Below are 12,831 nucleotides of genomic sequence, written 5' to 3'. Positions count from 1 at the left end.
ATCTCTTGCGAGTGTAACCACCCAACCTGTAACTGCAACAGCACTGTGGAAGACGTTAACAGCCCCAAATATACAGGTTGACTGTCTACCACTTGAGAAGAGTGGTGCTTTGAGAGAAGTTGAGGGAAAGCCACATTTCTTGAATAAAGGCAGTATTGATGAAATTCCCTGCTGCTCCAGAGTCCAGGAATGTTTGACAGGAAAAGGACTTAGAGGAATAGGATAGGGTAGGATAGGTACAAACATTCTAGAAACTTGCTTATCTGGGAGTAAATCTATTCTGCCTAGGGGAGACTCCTCACTCAGACCTAGGTGGGAGCGCTTCCCTGATGTTGAGGCTTTACAGGGTGTTATAATGGACAATGAATATTGGTCAAAAAGACTCTTATAGGTATCCAAGCAAGCTTTGGAAACATTGCTATGTAAACAAAGAAAGGTTTGGGAAGACAGTTGGTGTCACTAAAAGAAAGAGAGCCACCTTCCCCAACTGAATGCATGTAAACAATACTGACCATCTCCCAGAAAACTGGTTTAGAGAATATGACATGGTGAGCTAGGAAATCCCATGGGACAGTGACAGCTATGTGTGACATTCCGTATAACAGGATTGGAAATGAATGGAGACCTATGGCAAGGGAAATATCCATTGGTCTACAGTGACTACTACTGGACAGTGTTTCATCCTAGTTACAGGATGCTTACAAGCAAACGTTGAGGGGCTAGGGCCTGCTTGTCATGGAGGGCAAATGACCCTTCCATTTGGTGTAGTAGCAAAAGAAGAAAGAAAGGAACAAGTGATGTATCTGGAAGGAACATCTTTAAAGTGGATCTGTCACCTAGACATAAAAAACTGTATAATATAAGTCCTGTTCAAATTAAACATGAAATCCAAATTCCTTTTTTTATTAACGCATCCATAGCCATTATAAAGACATTCAAAAATCCCAGCTGTCAATCATATATTGCTCGCCCCACCTCTATGCCTTAGGCATAGAGGTGGGGCAGACAATAACTTTAACTTTCCATTCAGCACTTCCTAGATGTCACTGCACTCCTCACTCTCCCCCTCCCTCCTTACCATCTAATTGTGTAACCAATGCATGGGTTTGAGCATCTGGCCTTCAATTCAATCACATAAACAAGATTTTGGCATGATGCAAAAGCTTCTCTAAATAACAGTGTCCACAAAATGGTGCCTGCCTGCTTGCTGGAATTGTGTAATTCCAAAACTGAAGGAAACAAGAATTAGATTATTTATATAGTGTAAGTGAAGTTTATTTTGCTCAACTAACATGGTAGAACTAAATTTGGAATTATTTCTCAAGGTGACAGGTCCCCTTTAAGAATAGCTGCACAGACATAACACCTTACACATGCACACAAACACAGTAGGATAGTATAGTTAGAATATATTTATTAGAAGCCTTGTATGCTGGATGCTTTTCTTACTATAGGATTCAAAGTAACTAATATTGATGAATCATTGATGTTACAGGTTGATAGAATATGTGTGTTATTAAGGAAAGCCTGACAGGTTAAAGTCGCTAAACCGGTACTTAGGGGGGCTTTATATACACACACACACAAATATATATATATATATATTTGATCAAAGTAAAGGAAAGCCTGACAAGTTATAGTCAAAAACCAGGTATTTAGGGGGTGCTTTTTACACAGGACAGGCCTTGAGAATGTGACCACTCTGTCCACCATATAAGCAAAGATCCGTGGTCCTTCTACGTGTTCTCTTTTCTGGGGACAGCAAGTGGCTCCTAGTTGTATGGGCCCTTTGGCGACAGAAGAGGGTTCTGAAACCGGCATAGAAGGAGTAAGTGGCCTATGGCATCATGATTTCTGGGATTGCCTTTTATCCTGGTGTCAATGCGGATAACAATGGACACTAATTACTCAAATTGGCTCAAGTGTTGCCAAATACTTTGCGGCCAATTCATCCTTGATGTTCTCATTCAGGCCTTGCTAGAATGCTGCAACCAGGGCATCATCGTTTCAGGTGACTTTGGCCACCAGAGTATGGAAATCAATGGCATATCCCGCAGAAGACATAGTGCCCTGGGATATCTTCAAAAGGCGGGCAGAGGCATTAATATTTCGGCCAGGGGCATTGAAAATCTCAAGGAATGTAGAGATAAAAGCTGAGGAATTGTGAATAAGGGGATCATCTCAGTCCCATAGTGGTGATTCCTAGGCCAGCACTGTACCATAGAGCAATGCAATAATGTATGTAACCTTGGACCTCTCAGTAAGGAACTTTAAAGGGGAAAGCTCAAACTGTATAAGACACTGATTCAGGAACTCACAGCATACCTCAGGATCTCCCACATAACAAATAGAAGCAGGAATTTTGGGCTCAGAATGTTGTACCACAGCCATAAGAGCAACCGGGGCAGAAAACCTAGTTCGTAACAGAAGCACCTTGGAGGGCATCCAGGCAGGAGGCAAGTAAACTGCCATGAGTAACCTCTTAGGTGTAGCAGGAGAGCCCTGCCAACCCCAGTATTCACTAATGCCGTTTTGGGGCCCTGGACTTTCTATGGCGGAGTTGACAGGGATCCTACACGTGGCCAAGGTTAATTAATCTGAAAAACATGGTATCAAGGAATCAAGTGAAGACAAGGTCAAAATCAGGCAAATGGTCAATGGCAGGCAGCAGAGATTCATAAGTCAGGGACAGGCAAGAGTCAAAAACCAGCAGGAATCAGAACTACAAAGGTTTCAGCAAAGTCAGAGTACACTAAACCAGCTTGGGCACTGAAACAAGCCAAGGAGACCTATTTTGCGACAAAAGTGATGTCAGCATTACTACGCATGTACGCGTGTTATGGGGAAGAGTGTGCGCCAGAGTGCATCTAACCAGAGGAGCCCGGGACTGGCGCACCTAGAGGCAGGAGCGTGCGCTGGTCTTCCAGTGTTCCTTACACAAGGTCTTCCATGTACTATGCCTATGATATCATTGCAGGCATTCTCTCGAATCGAGTTGTGCTTGGGCCTCACCTATGTCCTGCAAATCTGCCTTCAGTTCAGCCAGGACTGCCTTATAGATCATTTTTGCTACTGTGTTGAGATCTTCTTTAGTAGGAAGAGAGGGCAGTATGGAGTGAATATCGGATGGCAGCATTGAAAAGCTAAGCCCTAAAGTGGTGGAGCCTGTTGTCTAATTCCAGGCAGTGTCATTCTGTGGCTACTAAAGCAAATAAAGTGCTGTCTTGTATAAAAAAAGGACATTGACTCAAGGGATGAAAACATAATTTTGCCTCTTTATAGGTCCCTGGTAAGGCCTTACCTTGAGTATGTGGTGCAGTTCCGGACTCCAGTCCTTAAGGATATTAATGAGCTGGAGAGAGTGCAGAGACGTGCACCTAAACTAGTAAAGGGGATGGAAGATTTAAGCTATGAAGTTAGACTGTCGAGGTTGGGGTTGTTTTCTTGGAAAAGAGGCGCTTGCGAGGGGACATGATTACTCTGTACAAGTTCATTAGAGGGGATTATAGGCAGATAGGGGATGTTCTTTTTTGCCATAAAAACGTTCAACGCACCAGAGGTCACCCCTTTAGATTAGAGCAACGGAGCTTCCATTTGAAGCAGCGTAGGTGGTTTTTCGCAGTGAGGTTTTGGAATGCCCTTCCTAGAGATGTGGTAATGGCAGATTCTGTTAATGCCTTTAAGAGGGGCCTGGATGAATTCTTGAACAAGCAGAATATCCAAGGCTATTGTGATACTAATATCTACAGTTAGTATTAGTGGTTATATTTATAGTTTATGTATGTGAGTGTATAGATTGGTAAGTATAGTTTGTGTGTGCTGGGTTTACTTGGATGGGTTGAACTTGATGGACTCTGGTCTTTTTTTTTTTTTCAACCCTATGTAACTATCTTGAGGCTTCCACAATCTTGATTCCTTCAAGAGGGCTTCATGTTTGTACTTCAAGGTATTTAGTCATAGCATTTTGGCTACCATGTGTAAATGTTGGTGCAGTAGGAGGTTGCTTCTTGCCTGATTTGCCCATTCACTACAAACAGCTGCATTGCGCAGATCAGGAACTCCTGTAAGATAAGTCCTCTCAGTACTGCATCATATCACGCCATGCCCCTGCAATTTTTTTTACTTGTTAGTATGTTACAGAATGTTGAAATTGCATTTTATATTGTCTTATCTCCAAAAGATTTTTGTGTACAGAGGCTAAGCTTTATGACTGCTGGAGCTGAAACCCCATGTAAGTTAAATAACTCACACAGAGTTTTAGGGAAAGAAACCTTGTTCATTAAGGTATTTTTCCCAAGCTTTTATAAAAGCTTCTGAACTTCTCATTTAAGAAAGCCTGCTCAGGGCTCATGCAAAACTGCATGAGTTCCTTAATTCAAGTAGGGTTTATTTATGATGGCTCAAGCATCATAAATCTGTATTTATAAAAAATGTTGTAAATATGAATTTCACATACGTTCTGAGTAGATCTCTCACAGTCATAGCATACCCAAAGTATTTCAGCCCTTTCAAATGAAGTCTATTGTCAATGCCTCAGCCATTAACATAACTGCCACTATGTCAAATACTGTACTGTGTAAATTTAAAAAGTAAAGCTAAAGAACCATTGACAAATAAAGCCAAGTGACATCACTTTACTGTTGTATGCAGTGTCCTAACAATATTGGTGGTGATACAATAGCTTGTTGCTGGTTTTTATGATGTGCAGGTTTAGGACCAACAGGTTAGACTGCATGTGCTGGGTATTGTTCAGAATACAGAGTCTGGTGAGTGGCATGAGGGTCAGTGACAGAATGTATATGTGAACAAATGAGAATTCATGTATGGGAATAAATCAGTCAGTTATTAACCCTGATGATGAGCACAAAAGTGTTCACTCATAATGAGAAAGACTCTTATGGGGAGATAAGATTAATATGCACTAGAGCACAACCACGTACCCTGCCTTCTTTACTCATTAAGTCCGGTACACAGTCCAGAGTAACCAATTTTTAGAACAAAGTGTTCCTATTGATTTACTAAACTAAACCAAACTACTAGTAATTAATACAGTACCAATTAGCAATACTCAAATATAAATAGCGTAATAAAAATCTGAAACTACCAATAAAAATATGCAAGCCAGTATTACAAACCTGAAGTGCTATCCAACAGCTGGTCAGGGCAGTGGCTTAGGCCAGCGCAAAAACTAAAGATTTTTCTAAACCTATATTTTTGGGAAGCCCCAGTTTCAGGTGCAATGTGATACAAAATACTTACCGGCAGTTTTTTTCCCCCTTCATTTAAATTGCATATTACAGTACTTAGTATGGGGGATAGACGAGCGAGCAGTAAAAACAGTGCATGTGGGTATTGTATACTACAGCTTGTTATGTCTGAAAATTCTTATTAAACGAAGATCATACAGATCTTTGAATGCGGTGCCTCCTTTGGGGTCTATAGAGGCCCCCATTGTTAACCAGTTGTTTGCCTGGGGTCTAGATGATCACATCAGCCTAATCTAGCCAGCCATCTGGGTGGGCAAATCAGACAAGCAATTTGCAGAAATGCCACCGATATCTCTTTTTTGTCAATGCTACAGACTCATAGAACATGCTCTGGGCCACTGTCTAATACCTAGTTTTAGGGATGTAGTCACAATATACAGTATATTTACAATATAAAATTAACTTTGCAAGTCTGGTCAGTAATTCATTTAGATTCATATTACATGGCAGCATAGAAACCCCGAATTTCTGCATCAGCTTCTATGACATATATAACCATGCTTTCAGGAAATGTGTCAAAAAACAACAAAGGCTTCTGTTCCAGTTAAGATGAAAATAAATTCATCAATTACTTCACTACTATTCTGTGTAAAGATGCAAGTGTTTTTGTTCCATTGGTCATTATCTACCAGTTCTGAATTCAGAATAAATGGTTAGCAGGCAATGCGTTGTCAAATGTGTTGTCATTATTCTTCTTCTCTGTCACTATCTTCAGCCAAAATTTCTTGATTTGAATGACCAGAGTTTGCCAGAATAGATCCAAAAAAAAGGGACCGAAACTAAGTAAAAATAAAGAAAAAAATCTTTCAGTTAAGGTGGCCCATACATGCTACAATTACAATCTTTCCCAAGACCATTGGTTGCAGGAAAGATTGTTCATCCACTTTACTAACATTTAGAGTGAACTGTCAGATATACAAAGGAATTCTTTACCCCTATACGGATTCAGCATTAACATTACAATGTCTCCTCTGAAAGACATGCCTGTGTTTCAGGGTAGTGTGTCATGTTGAGTCAAAAATGTGGGTTGTTCCCCTAGAGTTTGCTTCCAGCGCCCACATAGAATGGAGCGCAAAGAATTATTCCTCTGTGTGTCACTGTCTGTGCATGGTAGTACAGCATACGTGGGGGGGTGCCAATACGGCCAGTGGCAGAGGAGTGATTGCATATTAAAGGTTATACTTTAGCACAGAAGTTGGGAATAAAGAGTATTTGTGAAGGGTCTGAATACTTTTCCAAGGCACCATATAATATAATATATTAATGCTCTGAAAAGTTCAAATAAGCATTGGCCAGCTGTGTATATCTTGTACAACTCATTGCTAGGGCAATGCATTTTTCTCACAGGATCAAGTAACCCGGAAACACCTATGAATATACCAGAACCATTGATTCTGTACGTGCCAGAGATTCTGTATTCATTAAAATGAACTAAAACCCTTTAGCTAAGAATAGACTATGTAAAAAGGTTCATTGCTAGGTACTGACTAGGTAGTGGCCACAAAGCCTACAAAAAACGTGTCCTGTATTAAAGGATTTTAATATATAAGTAATTAAAAAAAAAAAAAGTATATATTTTTACTTTTTTTTTGTTTTAAATATTGTTGGGGGTTCATAACTTAAGTCAGCACTTAAGGGAATACATCATTCCTATAGTTGTAAAAGTGACACAGGAACATCCATTGCTGCTGTAAGTATATTATAATTTCCTGGTTATTCTATATTATGTGCCCTGTCTGCAAGTTTTTTTCTTTTAATTCTGCCTTGTAAAACACAAGGTCTCAAACCCTTCACCAATCACACAATGTGAAAAATCTTTACCTTCTTGTTGGGAGGTGTCCCAGGAACTCCTGCATCTGGTTCATCATCACTTAGTGGATCCTGGGCTTCTTGGAAAGGATTTATGCATGAATGACCACAGAAGGTAGGACTACTGGGTGGTGGAGAATGTGTAACCGTCGTTTCCATTGCAATCATATAATCAATATCATCACCTAAAAAGTCATCCTCTGATGAATGCAAGGGAGGCCTGAATGAGAAATGATGAATGATAAATGTTATTAGGGAACAGGGCTAAATTCCCATCTCATGCAATGCAAAAATATGAAAGTTATCAAAATTCAAAACAACCTTTCAGCCTAGGTCAGCTGCTTATCGGCAATCTACACTTTCTTCTCTTCTGATTATTTGGGCCGTCTGTCTGAATGTCTAAAACAATAGAAAGGTAATGTGTGTGGCCCCTCATATATTAACTACTAGAACAGGACGAGGCCCAACTGGTCAGATACCTATGAGGATCAACCCATTTATGGCTTCCTCAACAAAGTACTCATGTCCTTCATTACAAATGCCGATTCTATTATCTCTGGCAGGTAACAATTAATACTGATTTTTCTTTTAGCACTGTTGTTAGTAAATAAGTAAAATGCATTGTATAAACTGTACTCTTACATTTGTTTTTTATTGTCTGGCCTGTTAGTAATTAAGTACTAATCTTGGGTGTTGCTTGGTCTGTTTAGTGTTTACAACACTGGTTAACTATTTTAGGTCCAGTATATAATACATAGAAAGAGAGAGATACAAGGATAGTTACCTGTTGTACTGAGACTCCGACTGTGATGCTCTGTCTGTGTCGGAAAGAGTAGCAAGAACAAAATGCACTTCAAGTACTGTATCATCAACACTGAACACAGCTGGACTGGGAAAGACACAAGAATATATCTTGAAAATAATATCCCTATAAACATTGAAAATGTATGTCTAAATACAAGTTACTAAAATTTTTGTTAAAAGCATCCAAATCAGTTTATACCTTTATATTATACCTTTATTAGCAATCTATAATGCATTTAATATAGCAAGTGTTGTTGGTTAAATTATTATTACGTTTACACAACTGTACATGCATCTGTGCAACTGTATTGTACATAGCTTGACTGTATTTCTTGGGGGGGGGGTTGAATACTAATTTCTGTGAATACAATAGGAATAGAGAACAGTTGGGGACATAAAACATCAAAGCCACCAATCTCCTCTGTTGTATTCTGTAAGGGCTCTGGCACACGGGGAGATTAGTCGCCCGCGGCAAAACTCCCTGTTCGCGGGCGACTAATCTCCCCGAGTTGCCTTCCCCTGCCATCCCATCGGCGACAATGTAAGACGCGGCGGGGCGATTTCGATTTGCGCGAAATCGCGCCGCCGCGTGTGCCATCCCGGCGGCGACTTACATGTTCGCCGGTGGGATGGCAGGGGAAGGCAACTCGGGGAGATAAGTCGCCCGCGAACAGGGAGTTTTTCCGCGGGCGACTAATCTCCCCGTGTGCCAGAGCCCTAAGGAGTGGTTTTCTTAGGCAATTGTGGTTAGGTTAAAGCCATATTGGGCAGATTCTGAGCCTGCGGATAAACACAGGCCAAGATTCCGGCCCTTTGCTTCAAAAATCTTATTGCTGTACTGCACCTGGAGCCATTGTGTCAGCCTAGTTGAAGGTATGCAAAGCAAAATTCAGTGTAAAACGGTTAGCATATGCAGTTTCACACCAAATTCCACTTCGTGTGCCTGCACCCGATCTGACATAATGGCTCTGGGTGCAGGAGTGTGCCCCTGGATTTTTGGACTGGGAATCCACCCCGTGTGGCTTCAGCCTAAAAGAGATTTCTGTAATTAGGGTTGTAGAGTTATGGGTAACTGGGTTTGTGCGGTTTCCCTGTAAGGATAGTCTTGTTCAATTCAGTTTCAAGTGAGTAGAAAACATCTATGCTGTACCTTGTTCATTAAAAACAGCAATAAATATAATTTGTTATTGTATAAAATATTACTGGACTAAAGATTATTAGCAAATTCCTAAACACACAAGTGAACTGGTACTTGTATTAGTAAATCGGCCAGATCTCGATCGGGCAGGTTAGAAAATCTAGTCAGATCAGGGACCACATCGGCTCGTTGATGTGGTCCCCAGACCGGCTTTGCCTATGCCCGTCATTATAATTCGATCGTTTGGCCCCAAGGCCAAATGATCGAATTACCCTGGATTCTCCCGATATCGCCCACCTGTACGTGGGGGATATCGGCAGAAGATCCGCTCGCTTGGGGACCTTTATACTGCTAAATCTGGAAGCAGTAACCCTTTGTCGACATACTGGGGGCTTGTTCGTGTGATCACGTGATTGATCCTAGCGGAGAGAATAGAAAAAGAAATCTGCAACGTTGGGATTGCTTGAAACTTAGTTGTGGATCACACAGCCAGCGGGATCTATAGCGACCAGAAACTGAATGCAGTGGAAGCACTGGATGAATGCAGCATAAGAAAATTCAAGGCATTGGAAGAGCCGCAGTTTAAAACAGATTTCCTGATAAGAGCAGTACATGCCGGTGAGTATGAAAATGTTTAAATTATTTTCTGGGCAATCTCTGTTGTTCACACGGAGAGATATAATTATTATTAATGTGTATTTATAAAGATCAAACATATTCTGCAGCGCTGCACAAAAAGTGGGTTTATACATTGGACATACATAATTACATAAAAAGCAACAAATAACCAATACAAGAGCTAAAGAGGGCCCTGCCCTAAAAAGCTTAGAATCTGTAAGGATAAGGGGTTGAGACACAAGGTATGGGAATAGGCAAGATCAGAATTAAGCAATATAAGAGATGTAACACAGGGTATTGCTTTTAGCAGCCTATTAAGGTTATGCTAAACTAAAATGTCAGGTTCCTGTGCTGTACAAAAATGAGACAAAGATAAATCATTTCAGAACTTTTTCCACCTTTAATGTGACCTATAAACTACACCACTCAATTGAAAAACAAACTGAAATCTTTTAGGTGGAGGGAAGAAAACCAAAAAAACTAAAATAATGTGGTTGCATAAGTGTGCACACCCTCTTCTAACTGGGGATGTAGCTGTGTTCAGAATTAAGCAATCACATTCAAAATCATGTTAACCCTTTCACTGCCAGCCATTTTGAACAAAGTGGAACTTCTACTGCCAGACAGTTTTTGAACATTTTGCACTGTTTCATTTTAGGGGCCTTTCCTTGGGGGGACTTTTAGTTTACCCAGGAAAACTATATATCGTTTTTTTCAGGACAACCTAAGCTTTCAAAATATGGTGGAATTTTTCTGTAATTCCAATTCTGTAACTAGATATAGGCTTCTAAATGTCTAAAAAATGAAAAAAAAAAAAATATATTTTCCATAATATAAACGCATACACCGGAAACAAAAATTATTTTATGCATGAAAATACAACTGATTTGGAATGTCCCAAGTCTCCTGAATGTGCCAATACCAATTATATATAGTTTTATGGAGATTTTTCACTTGCATCGGTCAAAAACTCCCAGCAGTACACTACCAAATTTCCAAAGCACTGCTTCAGAAAGCTGCATACTTTAGATTTCAAGGTCAAAAATTCCACTAACAGAAGGTTTATCCCAGAAAATTATACATTTTTAGAAAGAACAGATTCTGTGGAATCCAGAATAGGCACAACTGTATGTCTACTGCAAACTACCAAGTCGCAATGCTTTCCTAATGTTATTGGTTTTTATCAAAATTTGTGAAATTTCTTAAAAATCGCTTCAAAGCTTCCAGTCTATAGTATCTTATCTCCTACAGGTCATAAAGTGACCAAATAAAACACCCTAAATATGAACGCCAGGGGTCCACTGAACAGTTTGATGCCCAATATGTATGGGTTTACCTAAGTATGTGGCATGTAGGGGCCCCAATATGAACATACCCCCATATGATCCGTCATTTCTGTAATTTCAGCTTCTGCAAAATCAACACATTTACATCATTTTATGTGGGATAAAATTAGTAAAAAGTACACTCACCCCAGAAAGTCATATATTTTTGGAAAGTACACATTTCTAGAAATCTAAAATGGGTACCCATGTCTTTCTACTCCAAAGTACCAAGCCGCAAAGGTTTCCTAAGTTTGCTGATTTTTTCCAAAAATCACCTCAAACCTCCAATATGCATCATCTTATTTTCTATAGGTCATTATGTACCAAGATAAAACACCCTAAATATGAACCCCAGAGGTCTACTGAGCAGTATGATGCACACTGTACATAGGTTTATCAAAGCACATGGCACTTAAGAGACCCCAAAATATACCTTGTGCACACTAATTTCATGGCTTACTTTTACCTAATTCATAAACACATGGCAGTATTATGTGGGATGGAAACTGCAGAAATGTAGGGTTACCCCTGAAAACCATATATTTTTTGAAAGTACACATTCAGACAAAGCCAACATGGGTAAAGAGTCCTTTCTACACCAAAGTACCAATCTGCAAAGTTTTCCTAAAATTAGTGGTTTCTATGACATTTCAGAAAATTGTCTAAAAAGGTTGCAATTTGCTGCATTTATCTCACACAATTTCTTGCATACAAAGGCAAATCACCCCAAATAGGAACACCAGAGGCCTACTGAACAGTTTGATGCCCAATATGCATAGATTTACCAAACTATGTGGAGTACAGGGGCACCCAAATAAAAATAGTGCATATGAATTTTCACATATGACGCTCCGGCAATTTTTGCACCCGGTATGTGCATTATGTGCCATAAGACTCCCTAACAGTATGGAGTTAGGTACACATTCTGACAAAACAAAAATGGGTAAATACATCTTTCTACTGCAAACTACCAAACTACAAAGCTATGCTAAACAGAATGGTTTTTATAATATTTCTGAAAATCGTCACAAAGCTTGCATTTTGCCCCATTATGTAGCCCCACAATTTGTAATATATCAACATAAAACATTCTAAATATGAACGCCAAAGGTCTACTGAACAGTTTGATGCCCTATATGCATAGATTTACCAAACTATGCGGAGTACAGCAGCACCCAAATGAAAATAGTGCATATGAATTTTCAGAAATGACGCTCCGGCTCATGCAGTTTTTGCACCTGGTATGTGTATTATGTGCAATAAGACCCCCTAACAGTACAGAGACCCTAGAAAACCACACATTTTCCGAAAGTACACATTCTGACAAAACAAAAATGGGTAAATACATCTTTCTACTGCAAACTACAAAGCTATGCTAAACAGAATGGTTTTTATAATATTTCTGAAAATCGTCACAAAGCTTGCATATTGTCCCATTATGTACCCCCACATTTCATAATGTACCAACATAAAACACTCTAAATATGAACGCCAGGGGTCTACTGAACAGTCTGATGCCCAATATGCATAGATTTACCAAACTACATGGGGTACAGAGGAAGCCAAATTGAAATACAGCAGACAAAATGTCCATGTGCAAGACAAGAAACATAGAACAATATGAAATGCAATAAAATTGCTAAAATCCAAAAAAATAAAATCAATGGGTTTTTTTCCTAGTGATATCTGCAGTCAGAATCAAAGTTTGAGTATTTTGGTTTGGGCAAATTTTTTTAGAGACAAAGTCAAGCGAACAACAACTATGCATAACTGAAAATGCTTTAAAATGGCTAAAAATGCACCAAAATCACAGAAAATGTAATAAAAACACCAAAATAATACACAAAAGGTATTGCGCAGTGCGGTTTGC

At 39.6% G+C, this 12,831-nt stretch overlaps 1 protein-coding gene across 3 annotated transcripts in view; it reads right to left on the bottom strand.

The window, feature by feature from the left end:
- Positions 1 to 4,140: 4,140 nt before the first annotated feature.
- rad9a (RAD9 checkpoint clamp component A) overlaps positions 4,141 to 12,831 on the bottom strand; it is a 72,837-nt gene continuing 64,146 nt past the window's right edge. For 2 of the 3 annotated variants that reach the window (XM_018095342.2, XM_018095339.2), the window contains 3 exons: positions 7,861 to 7,965; positions 7,089 to 7,296; positions 4,141 to 6,046 (listed from right to left, as the gene is read on the bottom strand). In XM_018095342.2, the coding sequence (XP_017950831.1) occupies positions 5,954 to 6,046; positions 7,089 to 7,296; positions 7,861 to 7,965 (406 nt within the window). In that variant the 3' untranslated portion in view covers positions 4,141 to 5,953. The remainder of the gene's footprint in view (positions 6,047 to 7,088; positions 7,297 to 7,860; positions 7,966 to 12,831) is intronic. The other variant, NM_001005810.1, reaches the window with a different exon arrangement.

Source organism: Xenopus tropicalis, chromosome 7, assembly GCF_000004195.4.
Source record: "Xenopus tropicalis strain Nigerian chromosome 7, UCB_Xtro_10.0, whole genome shotgun sequence".
In the NCBI taxonomy this organism is placed as follows: domain Eukaryota; kingdom Metazoa; phylum Chordata; class Amphibia; order Anura; family Pipidae; genus Xenopus; species Xenopus tropicalis.
Note: the sequence above shows the minus strand (reverse complement) of the source record. Positions and strands in the feature narration are given on the sequence as shown.